This window comes from Physcomitrium patens, chromosome 17 (assembly GCF_059467195.1).
Source record: "Physcomitrium patens ecotype Gransden chromosome 17, ASM5946719v1, whole genome shotgun sequence".
Classification (NCBI taxonomy): domain Eukaryota; kingdom Viridiplantae; phylum Streptophyta; class Bryopsida; order Funariales; family Funariaceae; genus Physcomitrium; species Physcomitrium patens.
The window spans coordinates 12170005-12195731 of NC_143426.1; the positions used below are offsets into that span (position 1 = coordinate 12170005).

Genomic DNA, 25727 nt, shown 5'->3' on the forward strand with positions numbered 1-25727 from the left:
TGTTAGATTTTGGTGATAGTAGCAAAAACTATGGTGGCATGTGGTTGATGATAAAATTCAATGGTAGAAGCAAAAATTATGTTGGTATTAACAGTACCTAATATAGATGATATTTGAGTATATTTTATCAACAATTCTTACAGTTTAAGATAAATAAATAATAATTTTACTTATAATTATTTAATTTAATAATGAGCAAAGGTATTAATTGCAAAAAACATACCAGTAAGGTTTATTTTTAATGTTTTTAGACTATTTAATTTAACTTTTGATTGTTTAGCTCTATAAAGATTATATTTTGAAATATTTTTACTAAAAAAAATAATGTGACTTTACAAATTATTTAACACGTTTATTAAATTAAAATGACCTTGTTTTGTTCAAATCGACTTATTTTGGATAATGTAGAAATTGCACAAGTTACATAAAGGTTACACTACACATATATTAATTCAAGTAGCATATATTTAGTTTTTCTTTTAAAGCAAATGTCTCGAATTTTATGATTTGTGTTTTGATTTTTTCTTTTTAATATATCAAATTTACCTGGATTTAATCATTTAGGAAAAACATTATAAATATACATAAAAAATAAATTTAATTAATAAAGTTTAAGCTTGAATTTCTCATTAATGCAAATATTAATACAATATCTCTAAGAGGATTTTATTAATTTGCATTGTCTTAATTTGTATAAATACCTATACTAATTTTATTTTGTGTTATTCTCAAAATGTGATTTCTACAACACAAATTTATAATAACAATTAATATGGATCCATGTGGTGCTGAGTAAATTATCAAAAACATTATTTTAGAAAATTAACTACACATTATTAAAGAACATTCATCAAAGATGCAAATCAGATATATGACCAGTTTTTTAGGGACATCCATTTCATCAAAAAAATTAAAGAATAAAACATTTATGCTCTTTAATATATATATATATATATATATATATATATATAGATGTATGTATATATATAGATGTATGTATATATATATATATATATATATATATATATATAATCCCTTTTAAATCATAGAATAAAAATATATTTTTACTAATTAAACTTGTAAAAAAAAATTATTCTCCAATGTCTAAAAACTATTTAATCTAAAACAAGTAACCAATATTTTTAATGAATCAAGATTAGCTATTTCAGGTTAATGTCATAAATTCAATTTTTGATCCATTTTTTAAAAAGATATATATATATATATAGAAGAATGTTAAATTTATCTCAATAGTAGTTAAATTAATCTACTCATCAAATCCACCATTATACATCCTAATGCCCCGTCTTAACCCCTCATTTGTTGTTCTCCTTCCCAACCACCATCCTTTATTCATGTTTCTAATTTCCAACCATTATTTTTGGTTCTTAATCCCCATCTCTTGTTTCCATTCCTAACCTTTGTTTTTCATCCCAACCCTCCTATTTTGAGATTGTATCTCCTGTCCCAACCCCCTCACCCCTCCCATCTTTTTTTTCCATTTTTATACAACTTAAAAAAAGTGGAAAAAATCTTATATATATATTCTAATAAATAAAGTTAAAAACAGAAATTTTTATTTTTAAATAATAAAATAAAATAAATATTATTATTAATTAGCAAAAGTTCTAACCATGGTGAAGCATAAAGTCATGGTGTTGTTATGTATTATGAAGGTTAAATTATTACTATTCTATTAAAAAAAAAAAACATAAGCTTTAAATGTGTTATAAAAATTGAGATGAAATGACAATAATACCAATGAGAACAACAATAATAATTCTAATTCTACCTAATATCTTTGGCATCTTTAGCAATACAACTAAGAGTGCTTTATAATTTAGTAATATATGGAGGTGATTTTTGTCAAAAAGTTTTAAAATAATTCTTTAAAATATCAAATTCTTTGTAAGTTCACAATATCATATGTGTATTTATTCTTTGTTTTCATTATATATTTTAAAATAATATTGTTGATATTGATTTATCTATTCTTAAATAAATGTTACTTTGATTGATTGGTTATTTAATTTTGCCAACCAATATAGACCTAAGTGACCATACCATTGAGATTATTCTTTTATAAGAAGAATTGTAACCTTTGTTGTTGGATTACTTTCCATATACTTCTTCTATTTCATGTGCCAGATTCCATAACAATGTTGTTGAGTTTGTCCTCCAAAAATTCTTAGCACCCTTCTCTTAATTATGGATGGTTGTTTTGGATTGATTTAACCTCTATTATTGTTACTTTTGTTATTTTTCTTTTATTCCTTTTTGTTATAAAATCATTTATGTGAGAATACAAACATACAAATACTTAGTTTTTTAAATGCATGTATTTTTTTTTATATTCATAAATATATTCTATTAAAAGAAAAAATACAAAAACAAACCCCAAGAAAACAAAAAAATATCACAAGATACAAAGAAGGCCAAAAGACAAGCGTATTGAGAATAATAATTGGAATATAAATTACATTGAAGAAGAGGGTGCCAAGTGGAGGATTGAAAGGGAGGATGAGGGCTACAAATGAGAATGGAGAGTTAGGATGGAAGGTACAATTATGGGTTGATGGATGAATTGATTTATCCATTGCTAGGATTAATTAAATATTTAACTATATATATATATATATATATAGATAGTTAAATATTTGAGAAAACAATATTCTATTGTATTTTTTATTTTAATTTTTAAGTTAGTAAAAACTTTCATTATTGTCTTTAGAATTTGTTATCTATAATCTTTAATGTTATAAGATTTATGAAATACATGTATTTAATAATGTACTTTATTGTTATCAAGTAAATAATTATGATCTCAAGTATGTTTGTATTTATCTCAAATTCAATATCAAAAACTAATAGTTGAAATAATATATATATATATATATATATTACACAATAAAAATATATAAATACTCCTAAATAAATTATCTTTGTGTATATAATTTCATGTTTATATATATATATATATATATATATAATTGTCTTTGTAACTATTTGAAACTTTGATTTTAAGAAACTTATGAGATAATAATGGAAGTAAGAGAATTTTAAAAAAGATAAAGAATTTATAAATTTAAATTTATTCATAAATCGTCTAGCTCTTAATTGTTAGATTTAGATTGTTGATTCTTTTGAAAAGATCAAGGGACAATTTCTTCGATGAAAAGTCAATATTAATAATTTATTTGAATAGTTATATCAAATGGTTGCATAGATATGTGAAGCTTTCAAAAAACAAAAATAAAATAAACAAATAAAAAATACGACATATGAATTCTTAAATATAATTGAAAATAGTATGAACTTATTTCTCGATAAGACACACATGTTTTTGTATACATAATGTGTCTATTTAAAAAATAAGCTTAAATGTATTTATTACGTAATCAATATAATGCAGCATTAAATTAATTACATGAGCCTTGAAAATATTTCAACTGAGAGTGATGTTGCATTATCTGATATTTTCAAATACATGTACTCTGTGACTTTGATCGATCAATTCAATGTTTAAAATTAAATGCATATGTAGCAGTTTATATTGAAAGTCGTATTTAGTTACAGGGGGCAGAATTAAATCATAAACTATTTTCTGCAGAAACAATTTGGATTTTTGTATGATAAAGTTGTCTCCAGTATATGTTTTGTTCATTCCTATTCAATATTTTTAAAATGCCCTTAATGTTATGGTGTACTACTCAAGATGTCATTTTCATTCTTTGTTAGAAAAGAAAAAAATGTATAGAGATTTTGCTCTAACACCAAATTTGGTCTTGTATCGTTAAACAAATTTTGGAAATATGTGATCTTTCCACAATAATATTTTTATAATATCCTTGTACATACATGTACAACTTTGATCAAAAACATTGTACTTTAGTTTAGAATAAAAATCCTAGAAAATGAAGAATCTAGAAAATTTCATAACAATATTATGATATGATTTTATAACGTTATGAAATTAGGGAATTAAATCACATTTGCATGATATGATTTTTGATAAAGAAATTTACACTGAATAAACACTAAAAACATTTGTTCAAAATTTACATGCCATGTTATTAATGTATAATTCTATCATAATATATCTAATTAAAAGCATTCATATTAATTTGTATAAGTCATGATATATATATATATATATATATATATATATATATCTTTTTTTTATCACTAGACAATTTTTAATATAAGTTTGATATTCTCTACATAAAAGACGCCTAGCTGAACTAACTTGAGTTTTTGAATTCTAGTTTTTTAAAGTTCTGTAGTTGTACAAATTCAAGAATTTTAGACAATTATCTGCAAGAATGAACTGATAATAAACTTTATTCCAATAAGTGTGGATAATGAATTGTAGAAAAGATTCTCAAGACACTGAAGACAATGTTTAGTTGGTTTGGTTTTATCTTAAAGTCATATATATATATATATATATATATATATATTTAATACCTTTGATGGACAAATTTAAAGAACTAAATAATGAAATTACGTGAATTTGAAATTATTTTACTTCATTTTTTTATTCCTATAAGAATTCATCTTTTAAATTTATATTTTTTAAATTAAGATTTATTAGAAATTGAAATAATTGATTATTCAGAGTAACAAACAACTTGCAATTATATATATATATATATATATATATATATATAAAATGAAACTTTAAAAACATTTCTACACTGTCTTATGAGCAATGTTTTCTAATTTCAAATTTAAAGGTTGAGGTAAAGTTTAATATGTTTCTTATTCTTTTGTCATATTTGTATCATAAATATTGAGAGATTCAACTTATTTTAATTTACAATCAATTAGATCTCATTCATATTGTGGTAGCTATGTGTCTTTTTATTTATGTTATTGTATTTGACAGGTATCAAACAACTATTTCTATGTTCTACAATATTATTATTAATCTGCTGGTATAAATACTTAAATAAATAAATAAATAATATTTTTATGAAACACTTTAATACAGAGAAAAGATAAATGAAACAGATGGGAAGAAGATCAATGCTTTTCAATTATGCGAATCATATGAATAATTTTTGTTTTAAATACTTGGTAAAAGACTTGTAATTAAAGAAATAGACTGTAAAGTAATTTTTTTAGAAATATTTACATATCGTGTTAGTAATTCATTTCAAGGAATTTGATAAGATTTAAATTTCGAAATTTCAATTTAATTTAAAAACTGATATATTACATTTTAAGGAAATAAAAAATTACTCTTTTTAAATATAATTTGTAATTAGTCAATTCTTTATTTGCAATTTGAAATTTCCTTGACAATGAAATATGTGAATTTCAAATATTTTTATCATGTAAATTCTGGCCTTTAATTCAAGAGTGATGTTAGTCTATTTTATTTTGGTTTTCTCCATAAATCTTTCAATATTTATATACACATGCAGAAATGTCTATCAATTGTTGAGATTTATATAACAAAACATATATTCTGTAACAACATCAAGCCAAAACTACATGTTTTCTTATTTTCAAATCACATGGTATGTGAAGGGTTTTAAAAGATTTTTTCTTCAGCTTATTTCAATTCTGTTTGTTTTTTTGTTTCTATTTTTGTTTTTGTTTTTTGTTTTGTTTTGTTTCTTTTAAGAGATATTGGTTACATTTGGGTGATTTAAAAGCAGATCACACCATGTGCAAACCATTTTTATAAAGAATGGTATTTACTCTACAAAAACGTAAAATATTCAATGTTAAATTTAGACATTACTCTAATTTATATGTTAATATTCCAATTTTAGTACTGATAAGTTCTACACGTTTTAGAATAAAATGCTGCATTCACTCCTGTTTGAAATGGATTTAAGAAACAAAGACAAAAAGAAAAGAAGCTGTAAAGAAGGGGGAAAAGAAATAAAGGGAAAAAACTGTTGGATTGCACCACATTAGTCAAGTAAATCATCTCATTAATTTCCAACATATTTGTGATACATTACACATTTTCTTTTAAAAAAATATATTCCCACATATAAATCATATATTTTGAGTAATATATGTACAGTTTCAATGAGCACCCTGCCTACAACAATTGTGTCGGTATCCTGGTTGAAGGCGTAGAAGCCGCGGCGGTGGCGGAGTCGACGACGTCGGTAACGAAAGGAATGCTTGCAATGTCACGAATTAAGGGCTGAAATGGGCGAGCCATGCATTTTTCTGAACAAACTGCTCTCAAGTGGGTTTGAAGCATCTCATCGCAGTTGTGCAGCCTGTCGCACCGCATTGCGATGTGCACTGCCGAATACCGACAGTTTCGACAGCGGGCCGCCGATCGCGGAACCGTGGAAGGGGGATGCTCCGGCACCAGATCGGGTGACGCCGAAGGGATGTGGCACGAATACCCACTACCCTAAGCATGGTGGCATTCGATTCCTGCACAAGAATTGGAGTGAAGGGTGCCGCCCTTCACGGCTGAGTTGGGACCCCTCATGCCAGCCCAGAGCTTTCTTTCTATGCCGGTGCTTTGGTGTTCATGTACCCCGCCTCGGTACCGTTGGGTTTGTGCTGGTCACCCTGGACTATCTCGATCGCACATCTTAGGTGATGCGGATCAATCACCGCCGAGAGGAAGCCGTTCGAATTGCAAGTCAGTGGTGGTGCAGGGCCATGGGCGGGAAGGCGTGATCCGGCCTTGGACTTGCGGGTCGGAGAAGATGCTTGCTTGCGAGGAGGAGGAGACCTGACTACGGAAGAGCGAGAGACTGCATCTGCGTGGCGGAAATTCGAGTATGGATGTTGGGTTTTGTCAAAGTATTGGTCCCGTCGCGGAATGCCGGTACCGGGTGACTCGACTGTGTAGCGAGCGTTTTGGGTAGTTGGCCGTCGGCCGATTTGTGAAGGGTTTGGACGGTGACTTTCGTTCGACTTTGCTTACGCCATTGTCGGAATCGTGTCTTGCTGATGTGGAAGGAAATTCATTGCACCTTGGACTTTACTTTTCTGCCTTTTGTTTCGCGGTATCTAAGACTTGAAAAGTTTCCGTACAGGATTAATGCAACAGAGGCGGAAGAACACTCATGATCATCGTCTTCTTGGTTTTCAAATTAAAACAAGAAAGGAAAAAGAATGAATAAATAAATAAAAAGGAAAAAGAAAATCATGCTGATTAGAAGGTCATTAATTGAATCCGCTTGGGTTAAGGATAGAACGGTACGTTTCCAATGACGGTTGTGTGATGCCATAGTGCGGCCGTGTTGCTCCAAGAGCAGCATTTGGTTTAAGACGATGCAAGGATCCTTCATTAAGCCCCCAAAAGATAATCTCACTCGCCTCATCCACCGGAAAAAAGCGCTTGGATGTGTCTGCGCGCAATGCATTCCAGCGCAACGTGTCTTCCACACGTCCGTGCCCTCCCCACCACTTTCGTGCATGTCGACTTGCAAAATCTTGGGTTCGACAAATGGGCTCAAGCGTGCGGGACCAGGTTTGAGAATTCGAAAATAGTCGGATACGGAGGGTGTGGCGTCGAAGACATTCCAAACAGGGCCATTGAGATTCTCGCAACGCCAGGGGCTCTCAGTGTTCTCCTCCTCCTCGCCAGCAAAGCTCCATGAACAAATAATTCGCACCGTTTCCTCTCCCTTCCCGACATGTAGCTTGGTTGTAGAGGAAGGAGGAGACCCATACTCAGACGTTAGGACAGAGAACCTCGTTCCCAGTTGAGCAAGAACCCCTGTCGTGCTACAGTGGCTCATTACAAAGAAAAGTAACACAAAGCATTTTCTATTTCCCGAAAAAAAACTCATATCATCGAGAATCAGTTGGCATCCGTGTTCATCGCTGTCTATCTTACTCCTCCGCATTCATTAATTTGTTAAATTACATGTTTCTATTTTGTGGCTTGTCAAGAACAACTTCAATTATCAATGACAAGGTGGCTCACATGAATGTGCAAGCAGCAAGCAATTAGTGTTGAATCCACGCTGCGTGTGATTTGAAAGGTGGGAGGCCATCACTCACAGATTCCACGCACATGTCTGAATCATATGCCAAAAATAGACTTTTTATTTATTAATGTGCGTCACGCACATCCATCCCTATGACCATTCATCACCGAGGTGGTGGTGGGGGACTCGGTTAAATTTTTTATTTGGCACTGATAATGGAGGGTGTCAAGCTCCCCTCCTATGCCTCTTTGAAGGGATTAATTCAATTCCGCATGGCAATTCCCATAAGATCCCTCATCCCTTTTTTAATTTATTTATTTTATTTTTAAAGTTCCAAGAGGATGCCCCTATTTTTTATTATCACAATTCCAACTTTGGGTGCATTTTACTCATGATAACAATAAACAAAAAAGGGACCTCCAGACAATACCCAATTGAAACATGATCTTTATTGCAACACACTCCAAGAAAGGTGTGTTCATTTCAAAATATATTTCAAGACAAATCATGAAATCGCAATTTCCAAGTAAAAGTGTCGCCTTTAGGTGCTTCTACTTTGGCTCATTGGTACAGAGAGCAGTCCAGCCAGGTTTTGTTCTCCTTTGCGGGGGCTTGACTATCATCAACGTTCTGGTGCACTAGAGTTTGAGTTGAACGTTTTCCAACACTTCTCCCACATGCCCATTCTCATACCCTCCACCCCCACCCCCACCCCCGTCCAGCTAGCACTCCATCCGTAGCATTTGAAAGTTGGAGGTCGCTCACAATTCCAGAACCATCCAGCGGGAGAGTGAGTGAGTGAGTGAGTGAGTGTGAAGTAGTTTACGAGTTAAAGTGTGGAGGAGCTTAGTGACGCATGGGTTTTGGCTGCGTTGAACTCCAGCAAGAAACGTTTAGGGCTGGGTTTGTGAGGTTTGTGGGCATTTGGGTGGTGAGTGCAGGAGACAGCAGCTGAAGTAGACGTGAGTGAGCGGCAAGGGGCGCAGGGATTGGGAGGTGAGAGAGAGGGTTTGAGGTTGTGGGAGGGGTGATCGGAGGGGCTACACGCCGAAGAATAGGAAAGGGGAGGACCATAAGTAAGTAGCATTAGGGGTGGTGGCACAGGAAGCATCAGCAGCATGTGAGGCAAGAGGAAGTGGGGAGTGGCACTATGGGGGCGTCCGTGGACAGTGCACCTGTGCTCGCTGTGGTTAAAATCCTATGCGCTGTATGTAGTCAGTGAGGGCGAGAGGAAATATAGGGTTTGCGAGGTGTACATTTGGGTGGACGAGTTGGGGTGTAGTGAGCGTGGAGCAGTAGCTGGGAGATTTAGGTGTGGGAGGGGTGGTGGGAGGGGTGATCGGCGGGGGCGATATGCAGAAGAAGAAGAGGGGGATGAGGATATGTAGCAAGCGGGGTTGCACTGGGAGTATCAGCATGTGAAGCAAGAGGAAGTAGGGAGCGGCACTATGGGGGCGTCCGTGGACGGTGCACCTGTGCACGCTGTGGTCAAATCTTGTGCGCTGTTTGGGTCACTCTTCGTGGTTCTTTGTGCACTCTCCGTCGTTATTCTAGTTGCTGTAAATTGGCGCCCCTGGCGGATCTACAGGTACTTATCTCAGCTGCAGCTTGTCTGTATATTGGTTCTTGGTTCTTTGGATAGTTCTTTCACTCTCTGATTCACACTTGGATATTGGGTTGCGGGTGATGCCGATGAACCTAGGAATCAATACCTAGGAGTTCTTATTGCCATCCGCTTTTGCTTGGATTGGGCAGTTCTCAGCGGTTGAGTAGTTGGTCCTATGCAATCTTTCGTCCGATAACCTATGTTTCATGAATAGATTAAGATTTTACTGGCGATTACATTTCAGAGGTATATCTTAACACAGTGTATGGATTTCTCGTTTTGGCACATACTGAAGGATCCAATTGAGCACGGCACTCTTCTCTACTGATCACAGATGGAGTAGAAAGTCGAGTGTAATGTCGAGTAGTGGCTGCAATCCTGTCATCCTTACTCTTAGCTTATATAGGGCACGTAATGCAGAGACGTGCAAGCTCAGCCTATTGACAATAGTGTTACCTGTCATGGAAGACCGTTGCAACTAGCCTTATATTCTTGAAATGAAAGAAAACAATGAATTACTTTGTAAAGTAGTGGTCTTGTTTATTAACATGAGTTTGCAATCGTTTGACATCGTGTATCGATGTCAACGCTTGTAATTTATAAAGTTAGGGATGAAACCCAGCCACTGGTTACATAGGATCCTGTCCTTTCATTAGAGTTATGCCGATTGTCTGCATAACGTCGTAGGTGTTGTCGTGTGAACGACTGTATTTGATGCGCATTGTTTGATGCTTTCGTAGGCAGCAGTCATTTCCCGACTTATGACGATTTATACATCTATTGTTTAAATACGCGACTAGATACCCATTATTTGAGACAAAAGCGGTCAACAAGAGGTCTTAGTCAGCCTACGGCAATTGATGATGGCTTGCGTGCTACAGAATGTGAATGAAACCTCCGTGCTTGTTTTACAGCTAGAAAGTTTCTGAAACATACTTAGCATGCCTCCTCACTGGCCAAGTTATAAAAGTGAGAGTAGTTATCGTTTGTTTTTCCATAGCAGCCATTCCTGCTGTTTCTGATATAATTGTGCCATGAAATAGATATTTTATTGCTTAGTTTAGTGTGTTTGTACGTCGTCTTCGTATTTAATGTGGATTTCCCACAGCTTCTCTCATCTCATGTTGTGGAGTGTGATTGCTCCTTGTTCTCCTTGTTGTAACATCTCTCCCTGATTATTGCTGTCGTTGTTGCAGCTGGATATTTGCCCGCAGATGGAGATCGTTTATGCAAGGCCATCGGCTCAGCATAATTACAGCAGTACTTGCCGCAGCTGCATGGACCATAGTCCTGTCCCCAATCGCGGTTCTTATCTTGTGGGGAGCTAGACTCATAATTTTACTGAATCATGACACAATCGGCCTTGCAGTGATCCTGGCAGGCACAGCTCTACTGTTAGCATTTTATGCTATCATGCTTTGGTGGAGGACGCAATGGCAAAGCTCACGTATGTATTCCATTAGATCTCATTAGGCTACATTTCTGATCGGCTACATTGTAAGTTCATTTCTACATTTGGTAGTACCCTGTTCTGGATTGTTCTGAAGGTTTTATTTATATGTTTTCTTGTCCTGCCCATCCCAGGTGCTGTTGCAATCCTGCTTCTTCTAGCTGTATCGTTATTATGCGCCTACGAGCTTTCAGCAGTCTACGTTACAGCAGGACGAAGTGCTTCAAATCAGTTTTCTCCATCAGCTTTCTTTTTCGGGGTTTCAGCGATCGCAATGGGCATTAACATGCTCTTCATATGTAAAATGGTTTTCAATGGTGAGTAATGGAAACTTGATGCCATTGTCGGCAGAAGTACAATTCTTATAAATGGAAAGTGTCTTTGGTAATGATCGTCTGCACTTCACAGCTCTTGATTTAGATTTTTCCTGTTTCGGGTAAACAAATCTTTTGAGTGTTTACCTAGCTTTCTGTGGCTAACAGTTCGAAAGTTCTGTTTACAGGGGCAGGGCTTGATGTGGATGAGTATGTGAGAAGGTCCTACAAGTTTGCGCATGCAGAAACGTTAGAAGTTGGTCCGATTGCATGCTTGCCAGAGCCTCCTGAGCCTCGCGACGCAAGCATTCAGAGGAAAAGCAGGTGGTTCTTCTCTTGATGTAATTGTATTGTGGTTGTGATATTTATGAACTACTTCTTGATTCCTGTCTTTCATACGGTGAAATTCCATGTAATCCTGCATGTTTATTTCTTCTGTACCCATGTTTTGACAAGACATCAGTTTTGAAGTGCATCCAAGTGGTCTCCAAGTGTTAGATTCTTAGATATACTGCAAATGTTCAAGTTGGTGAATTCTTGGGCTTGTTGTTTTTGAGCGAACCCGTGATAGCGACGTTGCCTAGTGCTTTGCTTTTCCAATTATTAGTGGCTCTTGATTTTCTTAGCTAGCGTGAGTGAAAGCCTTAGCTATAATCAGCAACTTACAGTTACGTCGCGATCTCAGAATTTTAAGTTTTACAGGGGAGGAATCCCGAGGTCGTTTAACACATTCTTGTAGAACCTAGTCTCATCTCTTATTGCTTGCAGTACATGGCGGCTGGCCCAGTTATATCAAGCATCTGTTGTGGTTCTGGCGGCATATTCAGTGCTGTATGGACTGACAGCAAGGGAAGCACGATGGCTTGGAGGAGTTACTTCGGCCGCTGTGATCATTTTGGGTATGTTTTTTCTCAATCAATGACGAATGCGCACCAAAATTCTTTGATGGAGTCTTTGTTCTTTATACTCAGTTGTGTGCTCAGCTACTAGTTGTCTCGTTTACTTTCTTTAGAAGCAGTACTATTTCAGTACTTGCTTAAGTAATTTCTGTTTTGTATGAGGTGGTTTTCTTAACGCTGCGTAGTATTTTTTACAGTTCTTAACCATGTATCATTTACTGTCAATAATTTGTACCTGGTGTTGTGGCCTCGATCATTTATGAGGCAGATCACGTACTCACAACGCATTGGTTTCTCGTTGAATACAGATATGAACATAGGAGCTTGCTTGTTTGGTTTCAAACTCCTCAAGAGCCGCATTGCAGCTCTCCTGGTAGCTGGGTCCTACAGAATGATATTGATCTGCTTTGGTGTACATTTTTGGTAGGTCATGCTTGTTTCGGTTTGTCTTTGTTATCTCCAGATTATTAGGCATGTTTTCAGTTGGAATTTACATAGATGTAGGTGATTAATTTGCTATTAACTCAAAGATATTCTGTGATACTAGAAACACTATACCAGGTCATTTGGGAATCATGGCAGGTCAATTTGAACTTGAGGGCTTATGGAATATTTCAGGATTTTATTGTATTAGTTAAGAACACCTCTTGATCTATGTTACACTAGATTTGGTAGAGCAGTGTCAGATTGACATTAAAATTGGATGTCAACTTCTATGAAGCAGGATAAATCGTGTTGTGTCTGTATCTGCATAAATAATTTTGGGTGTTTGCAGGTATTTGGGCCACTGTGTAGGGTACTCCGTGGTCGCTTCTGTGTTATTGGGAGCTGTGGTAGTTCGTCATGTGTCTGTTGTTAATCCAGAAGCAGCTCGTCGAGCTGCCTTAAAGAACACTGTAATTCGACTGCGGGAGGGTTTCGGCAGGCGAGGTCCAGGAAGCTCGTCGAGTGTGTCGGAAGGCCGAACTTCTAGTGTTGTCCATAGTAGCGTTGGAGCTGAGCAAATTGGAGCTGCGATAGAGCTGATTAGTAGGGCAAATGCAAGGCCTCAAGGTGAAACGTTAGGTGCTGGATTTGTTGGACACAATGGAGGAACTGGGCTTACTGACGCTTTTACAGCAGGTTTCGGCCTTCAAAGTGTGGATTCTCATGTGTCAACTGAAAGAGTTGGTAGCTCTCAGCAGCCCTCTTCACCAGATCATGACACTACAGACTCCAACCGCATCTCTTGCGCGGGATCTGTCGCTGCAATTGAGCCATTGAACGCTGTGGAACGGAGCAGCACATTTGCATCATTGACCGATCAACAGACGCTTGATTTGAACCTAGCTTTGATGTTTCAAGAGAGAATGAATGACCCTAGAATTACCTCAATTCTTCGTCAAAATCCGGAGTTCGCCCGGGGTGGAGAACACGAGCTGATGACATTGCTTCAGGATAAGGGACTTGATCCAAACTTTGCAACCATGTTGAAAGAGAAAGGTTTAGATCCGACAATCTTAGCCTTGCTACAACGGAGCAGCATTGATGCTGGCAGAGATCCAGGGGGAAACGAAAACTCAACTGCAGGCTTGAAACAGTCGCAATCACTCGCTCCAGATGATGCAGTTGGCTGGACAGGGGAATCCCATAAACATGCTTGTGGGAATTGGTTCAAGAGTGTTGAAGATGTTGTACAGTTCTTTGTGGGGACACCAGAGCGAGCATGGGTCTTCTTCAGTGTGATCTTTGTTGTGGAATGTGTTATCGTCGCTGTATTCCGTCCCACAACAGTGACTGTCATCAACGGAAGACACGAGCAGGTTAGCAATCAACAGCTAACTATCTTGTATACGGGTTATCAAGAGAGGGAGGATATATATAATACTGGTAAAGTGCACAAAGCTGGCTTATTCACCGAATCATATAGAGACCTTCAACTATAGATTGTGTCAGCATTTTGAGGTAGCTAGTGAGTTAGAAAATGTGCAGTTTCACATTTCCACACGCTGTCCTACATATGAATCCTTTCGTCTTCTTTTAAATTTGGGGATTCATTGTGATTTTTGTTTGTTTGTTTGTCTTGTTTTGTTTTGTAGAAGTCGATTGTGCGCTCTACGTTTTTTCGCCGCTATCTGTCATTCCAGCTTGCGTTACTTGTTTGTATATTGAGAACCCGGCTTTATTTTGCAGTTTGAATTTGGCTTTTCGGCACTTCTGCTGTCTCCTGTCACATGCTCATTACTAGCTTTCCTACGGTCTCTGCAAGCAGAGAATATGGCCCTTACGAAAAAGGTCCGAAAGGTATGTTTCGATTCCTGGGAAGTGAGGAATCATTGTTACCCACCATTCTAATTCTTGAACTTGCCAGTTTTTTCGGTCTTAAGCATTAGCGCTTCTATTTGTATTTGTATGTATAGATGGCTCTTATTGTGATGGCACGAACACATGATAACCCTTTGAGACTTAATTTTTCTATTCTCTGACACTGATTATTGTAACTTTCAGTTTGGATTGATTGCATGGCTTTTGAGTACTGGAGTGGGACTTCTCTTGGCTTTTCTCAGGTTTGATCCTTGCTTTAAGATATTCAGTCCTGCAGTTAGAATACTATTATGGGTGCTAAAGAGATCTTGTGGGAGTGCATATCGGTTGTGCCTTTGTTATTGTGCGTGCTGGTGTTATTGTTTTATTTTCACTAATTTATCTCTCCGACAATTGTTCTAAGCATATGCTTTGTTTTCTCTGCTCTCTGACATCGAGCAACATCTTTTTTGTGGCTGTTTTTTTTTTTTTATTGATGCAACAGTAAGTCATCGATCATCTTAGGGCTCGCTGTGACTGTCCCGTTAATGTTGGCTGCCCTGTCTGTTGCACTGCCTATTTGGGTGCACAATGGGTATAATTTCTATCAAGCTCCTGTCTTGGAGTATCATGCTACTCGAGCTTGGGAACAACAGGCAAGGCGTGGCAGAACGAAAGAGGTGAACTTCGCTTATTTATTTGTTTTGTTTTTCCTCAACCAATTTCTCGTGCATTTCATTATGTTGCTTAACTGAAAATTTTGCTCAGAAAGGGTTTCCTTAGTGTTTAAATATCTTCAAGTAATGTAATTGAACTGTGTGTCGTAGTGTAGTATCAGCTTTTTCACAGGTAGCAACCAAGTGCATTTGCTATAGTTTGTTGTTGATTGAGACACATATGGTGTGGTGTGACATCGTTGTAACAGATCTGTTATAGATGCGCAGCGTCACATTGTGATGTTTGGTTTCGGTTATTGAAATGCCGTTCTGAAAAGTTGAAATTTCACTCTCTTTTAGTGTTACAAGTTCATTGTTTACTGGCTCATTGGTGCGTTAGGTCTAGCATGATGACGCAAAATTGCTGCTTTATTTCTGCAGGATAATGTAATGACACTTTGCATCTTGGTCACTGTTATCTGCATAATTGCTCTGGGGGTTATCATCTCATTCAGCCCTCTCGATGATATTAAATATCATAGCTGGAGCAGTGTGACAAGATATTCCACCTCTCCTTACACGTCACCTTTATACCTAGGGTGGGCAATTGCCTCAGCATTTGCCCTTGTGATAACTGGAGTATTACCAGCTATCTCTTGGTTTGCGACTTATCGTTTTTCTCTTTCATCAGCTGTGTGTGTTGCCATCTTCACCGGTACTTGTTATACTGTAACCTTAACTTGACTTTGGCACGCTTTGCCTGTTCGGCTTGCTTAGCAACTTAATATTTGTGTTGTTTTGCTGTATCCCTTTAAACACTATAGAAGTATAACTTACGACTCCATTCGCTGGTGTCACACTAGAGGAATGTGCACATTTGAATGGTCTCATTAGAGGTGTATGAAAAGTATAATGACTTATGTAATAATATTTTATTTTCTTATCAAATGGCAACATTTGCAGTGGTATTGATGACATTCTGTGGAGGATCTTACGTGGGCATTGTTCGGAGCCGTATCGGTAAAACACCGACAGAAGCCGATTTTCTAGCTGCGTTGCTGCCGTTGGTCTGCATACCAGCTGTTTTCTCTCTTGGTTGTGGCCTTTACAAGTGGTGAGTAGTTGTGTCATTGATCACGAGCGAAAGCTTTCGACTTTATTGGTTGTTTGAAGATTTGTTTGAAAATAATATCGGAATTTCCGCTGGATACAATGTCGTGACCTAATCTTCTTCTGATAGTTTTTTCACGTCTCTTTTGTAATCATTAGGAGAGACGAAGGTTGGCGGTTCTCGAAGGGTGCGTACGTTTTTGTTGGTCTTGGGCTCACGCTTCTGTTGGGTGCAATCTCAGCGGTCATTGCTACCATTAATCCATGGATGGTAAGGAAAATTGGCTATTGGTCGTGAAAGACTCACACCGTTATTTCCTTCTGGATCTGTCTTTTAAAAAAAAGGTATATATTTATTGATTTATTTTCATCTTGTGCTAATCTAGCTTTTGTGATGACAGGTTGGCGCAGCTTTCCTGTTGGTTTTGGTGCTTGTCGTTTTGACGATAGCTGTTATACATCATTGGGCGTCGCATAACTTTTACTTGACTCGCATGGAGGTTCTTTTTGTCTGTCTGGCGGCGTTGGTACTGGCTCTAGCTGCTTTCCTTATTGGACTCCTAGCGGGTGAGGACCGTCTTTGGTGATGTTTTCAGCTGTTTTGTGTTATGATTGCTAGATATTTGTTTGCAATATTCTAGAATTGCACTATACACTCCAGCAAACATATATTGTGGATCGCTTTGAGCTACACTGGTGTTCTACCTGTAGTTATTTCTGTTACTTTTTTGTTTGTTGCAGATGAACCATTCGTGGGAGCATCAGTGGGATATTTCGCTTTCCTAGGAGTTCTGGCTGGAAGGTCTTTCACGGTAATGTTTGCGTAGAATGCTCCTAACTATCACTTGGTTCTCGTCAGGTTCGAGAACATCAATATGTCGCCATAATTTCTTGTTTGGTTTTTTGGTGGGGTGAGTATATTTTGCCGAATTGACTGACTTGACAAGGTCAGTACAATGATTCTATTTGTCATCTATATTAACATCGGCCCCATGTTTATTCTATGTAACGGACAGGTTCTCTTGTCTCCCGCGGTGGTTGTATACTCTCCTAGAGTTCTCCCCGTCTACGTCTACGATGCCCATGCAGACTCTGCTAAGAATGTCAGGTAAGTTTCGATGATTTATTGTTCTATTCATGTTCCATTGGAGCAACCTCATTTCTGAGATCTTGAAGAGCAATTGTGTACATTTTTAGCTGTACGTAAAGAACTCTGCAGTGCATAAGAGGATCTGTTTTACATATGTTTTTCTGGAAATTTTCTCATGGAAACTTGTATCACACCAGTGGCGCCTTCTTGGTTCTTTATGGGATAGCCCTGGCCACAGCGGGATGGGGAGTGGTTGCGAGTTTGGAGATCTATCCTCCCTTTGCAGGATCAGCGGTTTCAGCCATCACCTTGGTCGTGGCATATGCTTTTGCTATTTCCCGGCCACAGCTTACATTAAAGGTGTACGCATATGACATTATTACTATTGGTTTACCTCACATTCATATTTGATTTGATAATTGCAGCCGTGTTGAGTACAGTGAAATGATTCTTTTACTCAGTTTTCTTGCGCTTTTTTTGTTCTTGTAGATGATGGAAGATGCTCTTCAGTTTTTGCGAAAGGAGACTATTGCTCAAGCTATTGCTCGCTCCTCAACTAAGGTAACTTATGGGTGATGCATTATTTCATAGTATTTCTATCCTGCCATATTTTGGCTTCAGCTATTTCGTTAGATTAGGCGAGTTCAGCAAACGAGCAACTTTGATCACTCATGGCCTTAAACTCACATTGTTGCTGTTTTCCAGACTAGGAATGCCATGTCGGGAACATGTTCAGCTCCTCAACGATCTGCAAGTTCAGCAGCTCTGCTTGTAGGTGATGCTTCTGTTACCCGTGATAAAGCTGGAAATTATGTTCTTCCTCGTGCTGATGTATTGAAGCTGCGGGAATGGCTTCGCAACGAGGAACATGCCGCGGGGCTTCGATGGTGGCCTCCGTTCTCTGCCTTCGGCTCTCCCTTTGACTCTACAACGGATACTAGGTTCAGAAGGAAGTTGTGCGCTCATGCGCGAATATTGGCACTTGAGGAGGCTATAGACACTGAGTGGGTGTACATGTGGGATAAGTTTGGTGGCTATTTGCTTCTGGTTCTTGGTCATGCTACACGAGCCGAAAGAGTACAGGTACGACCAAGTCCTGAAGCACTGATTTCCAGAAATTCTTTGGCATGTATTCCACCTTATAGAGGAGATTTTTTTCTTCTTGATGATTGATGTGCGGATATTTTTTAAGGGTGGGATTCTTTTGAAATTTAGTCTTCTTCAACTTTAGCAAACTGGATCTATTCTCCATTGAGTTCTAGAATAAATTTTGAGTTCTTTTTTTTGTTCTCATATTCCTGAGAATAGTTCGCTGTTTTAGCACGGCTATTCTTTTCTATTTAAACAGTCTTTTTATTTATTTTCCTCCTTACAGGATGAAGTGAGGCTACGGTTATTTCTGGACAGCATTGGCTTCTCGAATCTCAGTGCAAAGAAAATCAAGACATGGACACCTGAAGATAGGAAGCAGTTCGAGACAGTGCAAGAGAAGTAAGCGCGTGCTTTCCTTCTTTCTCTCTCTCTCTCTCTTTTTTTACTTTCTTCTTCTTCTTCTTCTTCTTCTTCTTCATAATCATCATTATCATCATCATCATCATCTTTTCCTCTGCATGATTAATATGATCTTCAGTTTTGGGCATAGATGAAGTATACCCTTTCCAAGTTAGTAGATCATAGAGTTATCATTCGGTGGTATTATTCCGAACTAGAGCACATATAACCGATTCCTCTGAAGTGTTTGATATCGTAAATTTAGTACATTAAGTCGTAATCTTAAGTCCACTATTCCTGATTTATGGTGTCTAAAACTTTTATTTAAAATTAATTATAAGTGTTGGTGGGTTTCTCTGCACTTGCGTCTCCAAGTGTTTGGTCCTAAAGTTCTTTATAAATGACGTGTCTTGCATCGGAACAAGAATCTAGTGTACAGTCATCGATGTTGGACAACATTTCATATAGTACACAATGTTTTGATGCCGAATTTAGTTGCATACTGTGTTGCATTCCTACTGTACTAAGTAGATGATGGTGGGTGCAATAGTCTCGTTTCAAGGTGCTTCAAAAGTGGAATTTCTGAATATCTGATTCAAGAATGTGGCACATGACTACGTATGTTATTCAGTTATATGCGGGAGAAGGAAACAGAAGAGGAGCTTTTGCAGCAAAGGCGTGAGGAGGAAGGAAAAGGTCGTGAGAGGCGCAGGGCTTTGCTCGAAAAGGAAGAACGACGACGTCACGAAATTGAGGCGTCAGTTATTTCAACTGTTCCTGATGCAGGTACCAAAGAAGCAGCAGCGATGGCAGCTGCTGTTCGTGCAGTTGGAAGAGATATTTTACTCGATGAGAACTCTGCCAGTGATCAGGTGTCGAGTTTGGCCCGGCGAATATTAGTTGCTCAAAGAGCCCAACGTGCGCAGCAGGTCTGAGAACGAAGGGCTTATTTTCCGTGCGATGCAGGACTGCTTTTTAAAATTGTTTAAATTTATGAATAGTTCTGCGTTAAAGCTGGAAATTGTTTTACAAACCTTTTTAATATATTGATTGGCACATTTCAGACCGGAGTCCATGGAACTGTTTGTGTGATGGACAATGAGCCTCGTAATAGTGGTCGCTGCTGTGGACTTATTGACCCAAGTGTTTGCGGGAGCCAGAAAGTGAGCTTTTCTGCAGCAGTGATGATTCAACCAGATTCTGGACCAGTCTGCATATTGGGCGTTGAAGCTCACAATAAAAAATGTTTGGAATTTCTAGTCGCGGGTGCTGAGCAGGGTTTAGAAGCAGGGCAAGTTGGACTGCGGCTTGTATCGAAAGGAGCTGGCCAGTCAACACATAATAGAGAGTGGTTTATCGGACACACCTGTGTAGCTGATGGAAGGTGATTTGACTCGAACACATTCTTAGCCGACAGAAATACACATTTTAAAGATGTTGATATTTCTCTATGTTTAAGACAAATGCCTCAACCTCTCCACTTTTGAATGCAGATGGCACTCAGTTACTATAACGGTTGATGCTTCTACTGGCGAGGCTTCTGCTTTCATAGACGGAGGTTTCGATGGAGACAACAGATGTGACTTGTTGCTGCTGGGAGAGGGTGGAGTATGGGAAGAAGGGATGGAAGTATGGGTTGGCATCAGGCCGCCTATGGATCTTGATGCCTTTGGTCGTTCCGATAGTGAAGGAGCGGAATCCAAAATGCATGCCATGGATGTTTTCATGTGGGGTCGCTGTTTAACCGAAGATGAAATTTTAATGGTGCATAATTGTGCTAATCTGGAGGAGCAGAATGAGCTGGATATTATGGATGACTATTGGCAGGGATCTCCAATGGAAACGCCAATGAGAGTAAGTTGGGCATATCACGAAGCACATGGTTTAATTGAGTCAGTAATTAGATGTGGGGAATTGTAAGCTTGGAGTCTGCATGTTCTTTAGATTGCATGTCAAAACAACCCTCATGCTTCTAAGTTACTTATGTTTGATGTATTCATCCGAAGTGGTCTGACCATTTGGTTTTGTTGAAGGTGCTTAAGTTTTTATAACTCATACTGTGATTCTCATGTGTGTGTGTTTTGATGTCCTGCCGGTCGTGTATCTATCTTGTTCTCTAGTTTGAGGATTGGAGATATGATCCGGATCTCAGCTACGAGCGAGATGAAATTTTTTGGGATGAACAACAATCCTCAGGAGCAAAGAGGAAGGCAGCAGACATCGAGAATGTGGCGGTAGATATTGAATATTTATCCAGGAAGATCCGACGCCCCAAAATTGAAACGAAAGAGGAGGTCTTGCAGCGCATGCAGGCTGTTGAATTGGCTATTAAGGAGGCTTTGGTAGCAAGAGGCGAGAAGAGATTTACCGACCAAGAGTTTCCGCCATCAGATCAGTCGCTTTTTGTTGATACTGATCACCCTGCTGCTAAGCTTCAGGTAAGCTAATATCCTTAACTCGTCTTTTAGTGTCCAGGAATATTTAGATGTAATACATACAGGCTATTTTGGTGTGGTGACTGCCAATTAAAAGTGCATTTTTATGTTTGCCAGGTTGTTAACAAGTGGTCGCGCCCAGAAGAGGTTTTGCGCGAACAAGGGCAAGATTCTCGGCCGTGCCTGTTTGCAGGCACTGCCAACCCTTCAGACGTCTGCCAGGTTCGAAGTGAACTTTATTTGTCTCCTTCAAGTTTTACTCAACCCGTTCATTGATTCATTCATGAACACCATTTGAGCGCTTTCGTGTTAAGCTGCATGTAGATAGAATACTTAAACGAGCACCATTTTCTGAGTCCTTCACCAGGGCTACATACGCGGTCATTGAAGCAACTTGGAAACATTTTCGGTCATATCAAGCTAACAGCTTTTTAATAGTAATAGTAGTAACACTTTCGCCAAATTCTTAGGGGCATAGCACGTTATAGGGTAAGAATTATGTCTAATCGCAGACACAGAGAATCTTTACCCACATCTCATGGAAACAAAGCATATTAAAAATTGCAGTAAAGGAAGGTTGAGCACCTTCGAATCAGCTCCTGTTTATCTTCGTTTACGTATCAGTTTGTAGTCCATTAGTTTTCCTTTTTACGAACATGCCCTTCTAGAAAGAAGTAAAAAGTTGAACTTAACGGTTCTAATTAAGCTCTAATAGTATATATCGGATTTATATATGGAAGCCCATGTCAGTTTCTGGGAAGCTCAATGTCTAACATTGTTCTGTAACCTATACTTGTTATGCAGGGCCACCTAGGAGATTGCTGGTTTTTGAGTGCAGTTGCTGTGTTAACCGAGGCATCACGGATATCTGATGTCATGATTACCCCCGAATTCAACGAAGAGGGGATCTATACAGTTAGGTTTTGTATTCAGGTATGAGGATGAAGATCATAATGATGTTTCCGTACTTGTTGTATTTTCATATTTGATATGGTTACTTTTGAGTACTCTTTCATTCTACTCTTTTCAGTTTCCTCCAAATATGTTTTCAACCATTGTATTTAATGCATGCAGGGTGAGTGGGTGCCTGTGGTCGTTGACGACTGGATACCTTGCGAGGCCAGGGGAAAACCGGCCTTCGCCACTAGCAGAAAAGGAAATGAACTTTGGGTGTCTATTTTGGAGAAAGCGTATGCGAAGTTACACGGGTCTTACGAGGCCTTGGAAGGTGGTCAGGTCCACGATGCGCTTGTCGACCTGACGGGAGGTGCTGGAGAGGAGATTGATCTAACAAATGAAGTTGCGCAGTTGGATCTTGCTAGTGGCCATCTATGGTCCCAGTTGCAACGCTTTAAGCAAGAAGGATTTCTTCTCGGAGCAGGCAGCCCATCGGGTTCTGATGTTCATGTTTCATCTAGTGGAATTGTACAAAATCATGCATATTCTCTTTTACAGGTGAGCACGATCTGTCCTTTCCAATTCCAAACTACTACCTTGGTTATTTTTGTCAGGTTTTATTCACTTCAAATTTTTGTAAATACAGTTATTATTACAGCATGCTTCAACATTTCATATTACGATTGAAGTACGGCAATGTTTCTAAACGATCGATCATATAAATGTATCAATGTATCAGGTACGAGAGGTCGACGGTCACAAGCTCGTGCAGATCCGCAACCCATGGGCTAATGAAGTTGAATGGAATGGCCCGTGGTCGGATTTTTCCCCAGAGTGGACAGATAGAATGAAACACAAGCTCAAGTATTCCCCTCAGGTATTTGGAATTTAGTTCTGTGTTTTACAGTTCTGATCCCTTTCCATTGGTAGGATATGGCTCTTTCGTTGTGCAACTGATGGATAGTGTCCCACTTTGTAGCCTTTCTTTTGCTGCAAAGGGGTCTCAGCGTGTGCCACTCGCGTGTTGCCTTAAGCACCTTTCATATTTTCCATCGAAGGATCTCAAGTATCTCAATGTGTTTCTAGGCTGCAAATGGAGTATTCTGGATGTCATGGCAAGATTTCCAGCTTCATTTTCGTTCTCTATACGTGTGTCGAATTTATCCACCTGAGATGAAGTATTCAGTTCGGGGTCAGTGGCGTGGACCAACTGCTGGTGGATGCCAGGATTACGAAACTTGGCATTTAAATCCTCAATTTCATTTGAAAGCCGTGGGTAGTGATGCCCGAGAACCCATTCATGTCTTCGCAACACTTACTCAGGTTTGCAATGTTCACTTCTTCAATAGTGGGTGGCCTCAACAAGTAGATGAGATGCATTTGTTAATTGATTAGTTTTATTTATTTATTTATTTATTTTTATCATACCCTGGAGTTTAGTTGTGTGCCTCTCATGAAGATATGATTTGCTGAACAGGGTGTGCAGTCCACATCTCGATCTACAGCCAGCTTTGGGAATTACCAATTAGTTGGAGATGCACCTCGATTTTATATCGGCATGCGTGTCATAAAAACCGGTGGTAGGCGATCTGGAAAGAATATCTTTATGCATGAAGCAGTGAATGGAACAGATTATGTGAATGCAAGAGAAATATCTTGCGAAATGGTACTTGATCCTGATCCTAAAGGTTACACGATTGTTCCAACCACACATGCGCCGGGTGAAGAATGCCAGTTCTTGCTCTCAGTTTTCACGAAGGCTTCTATCATCTTGGAACCGCTTTAGATGATGGAGGGATTCTATTTAATACGGGCTCAGCAGCAGACTCCTGACGGTCCTGTCATTTCTCAAATCAGGTATTGTCAAGATGTTCACGTTTGTAGAAGCAATCATCTGCTGCACGTGGCCTTAAGTAGTTTCATTCCGTTACAAGACGCAGTGCTTTTATGTACCAAATTACAAATATTTTTCTGTACAATTGTACAGTAGTTAACTTCAGCATTTTGTAATACGAAACGTGAAGGAGGCCTGACAAAGTTTGTGGCTACTGGTTAAGTGACCGCATTCCTTGCAATGACTACAGATTAGCTTGCAATGGACCCTTTTTGTGGTACCCAGTTCGATTTCTGCGACATGCTTCTTCCTTACGCGCCTCCTGACATGTATACATAGTCGAGGCTGAAGGTATACAGACGACCACCTCAGGATCCCTAGCCATGGAATTCTTTTCACTTAGTGGTGTTTTCAATTGTATGTTCAGTATGTTCCTCCAAGTGAAATCATATCCCTTTTTGCTGTGCAGTTTTCATTGCAGCTCAATCATTTCATGGTCACCTTTTTAACAAATTGCTGGGTGACTATTTTAAAATTATGATTCTCTGCACATGTACCTGAAATGTTCTATATTTTATAATTCAGGCCGTAGCTTCTAGCAGCATGCTGGAGTCTTTCCGCTGCAATTCCTGGAAAGGAGTACAACTTGTACTTCTTGCGTGAAGAAATGAAGTGCAACTTGTACTCCTTGTATGATGGCTTGGATCAGAACTTTCGGTTCCCAAAATAAAGAGTCTTATAATGCGCTAGCTTTCCATTATTGCTCCTATCAATGTTGTGACTTATCAGAAGAAATTATGAGTGTTTATTTTGCGCAAAATGCGTCAACAAGGCTTGCATATGTGAACGCATATTGAACATAAATTTTCCATTTTTGATGTAAAGAATGTTTGTATTAGAAAAACCATAAAAAAATAACGCATCACTGCTTTCTACTATTTATTCTTCCCGTCTCTTTCAGTTTAAAAGGTCTAAAGCACTATCTTTTATAAAGTCCCGAACAAATGAAGAATGAAAAGCCCAGCTTATGTATCGTTATGTGCAAACTAAACGATCTGAAGCTCAAATTGTTTGATAGCACTGAGTGGTAGTCGTCTTTAATGGATTACAATTATTTTAAACTAGGTTATTTTCAACGCAAAAACATACACCTACCATTTTTGAGTACGATATGATCTTGTGTATAGCTTAAAACCAAATAAAAATCCTACAAATACATGTGTAAAACAAATTGATTGAAGCAATGAAAAAAAAAATATATATATATATATATATAAATTTAAATCTATTTGAATTGTCTAAAAAATAACTATGTTGCTTCTCAACAAATTCTATTATCTTATGTTTAAAATAATAAGTTATAAACAATCCTACTAAAGATTTGTTGGTCAAATTTGTGCCAAAAATATGTCCATATTGCTCATAGATGATTTAATTCATTTTAGTATTACTATGATATATTTTTTTAAGAAGTATGATAGTTCTAAATAAAATTAGTACAAATTTTGATTAAATATATAGTTTTGATTGAACTACTGCACAAAAAATTTAGAAAGTAATAATAATTATAATAATAAACAACAATAACAACAACATTTAGTTATTTTATTCTATTTTATATTATAACTATGTTAAAGTTGTTTTTATTCTTAAACAATAAAACTCTGAATATTATATAGAAAAAACCATAAGAGATAATTAAAGACTAAAATTAATATACAATAATAATATCTACTA

General features: G+C 37.7%; 3 protein-coding genes across 5 annotated transcripts; 2 read left to right on the top strand and 1 right to left on the bottom strand.

The window, feature by feature from the left end:
• Positions 1–5042: 5042 nt before the first annotated feature.
• LOC141046415 (uncharacterized) lies at positions 5043–6907 on the top strand. The gene is made up of 2 exons (XM_073540194.2): positions 5043–5935; positions 6094–6907. The coding sequence occupies exon 2, from the start codon at positions 6175–6177 to the stop codon at positions 6577–6579; it is 405 nt and encodes a 134-aa protein (XP_073396295.1). The 5' UTR covers positions 5043–5935; positions 6094–6174; the 3' UTR covers positions 6580–6907.
• A 148-nt stretch (positions 6908–7055) lies between these two features.
• LOC149987559 (uncharacterized) lies at positions 7056–8095 on the bottom strand. Its single transcript, XM_090243789.1, has 2 exons — positions 7922–8095; positions 7056–7711 (listed from the first exon to the last, which is right to left on the bottom strand). Exons 1-2 carry the CDS (start codon positions 7989–7991, stop codon positions 7083–7085), a joined length of 699 nt encoding a protein of 232 aa, XP_090099915.1. The 5' UTR covers positions 7992–8095; the 3' UTR covers positions 7056–7082.
• Positions 8096–9253: 1158 nt separating this feature from the next.
• LOC112294230 (calpain-type cysteine protease DEK1) lies at positions 9254–24810 on the top strand. 3 transcript variants are annotated; one of them, XR_016497977.1, is made up of 32 exons: positions 9254–9513; positions 10728–10978; positions 11116–11298; positions 11484–11619; positions 12064–12194; positions 12503–12617; positions 12970–13996; positions 14367–14477; positions 14682–14740; positions 14983–15157; positions 15575–15848; positions 16097–16247; positions 16403–16514; positions 16645–16810; positions 16985–17055; positions 17260–17351; positions 17531–17693; positions 17823–17894; positions 18039–18416; positions 18709–18824; positions 19456–19753; positions 19889–20208; positions 20318–20678; positions 20945–21262; positions 21377–21481; positions 22064–22192; positions 22334–22714; positions 22896–23033; positions 23243–23479; positions 23634–24013; positions 24241–24341; positions 24576–24810. XR_016497977.1 is itself a non-coding variant. In XM_090243791.1 (30 exons), exons 1-30 carry the CDS (start codon positions 9374–9376, stop codon positions 23940–23942), a joined length of 6519 nt encoding a protein of 2172 aa, XP_090099917.1. In that variant the 5' UTR covers positions 9254–9373; the 3' UTR covers positions 23943–24155. The 3 variants fall into 3 exon arrangements, 1 of the variants encoding a protein (XP_090099917.1); XR_016497978.1 differs by having other exon boundaries at positions 24460–24759; XM_090243791.1 differs by lacking the exons at positions 24241–24341; positions 24576–24810 and having other exon boundaries at positions 23634–24155.
• Positions 24811–25727: the final 917 nt, after the last annotated feature.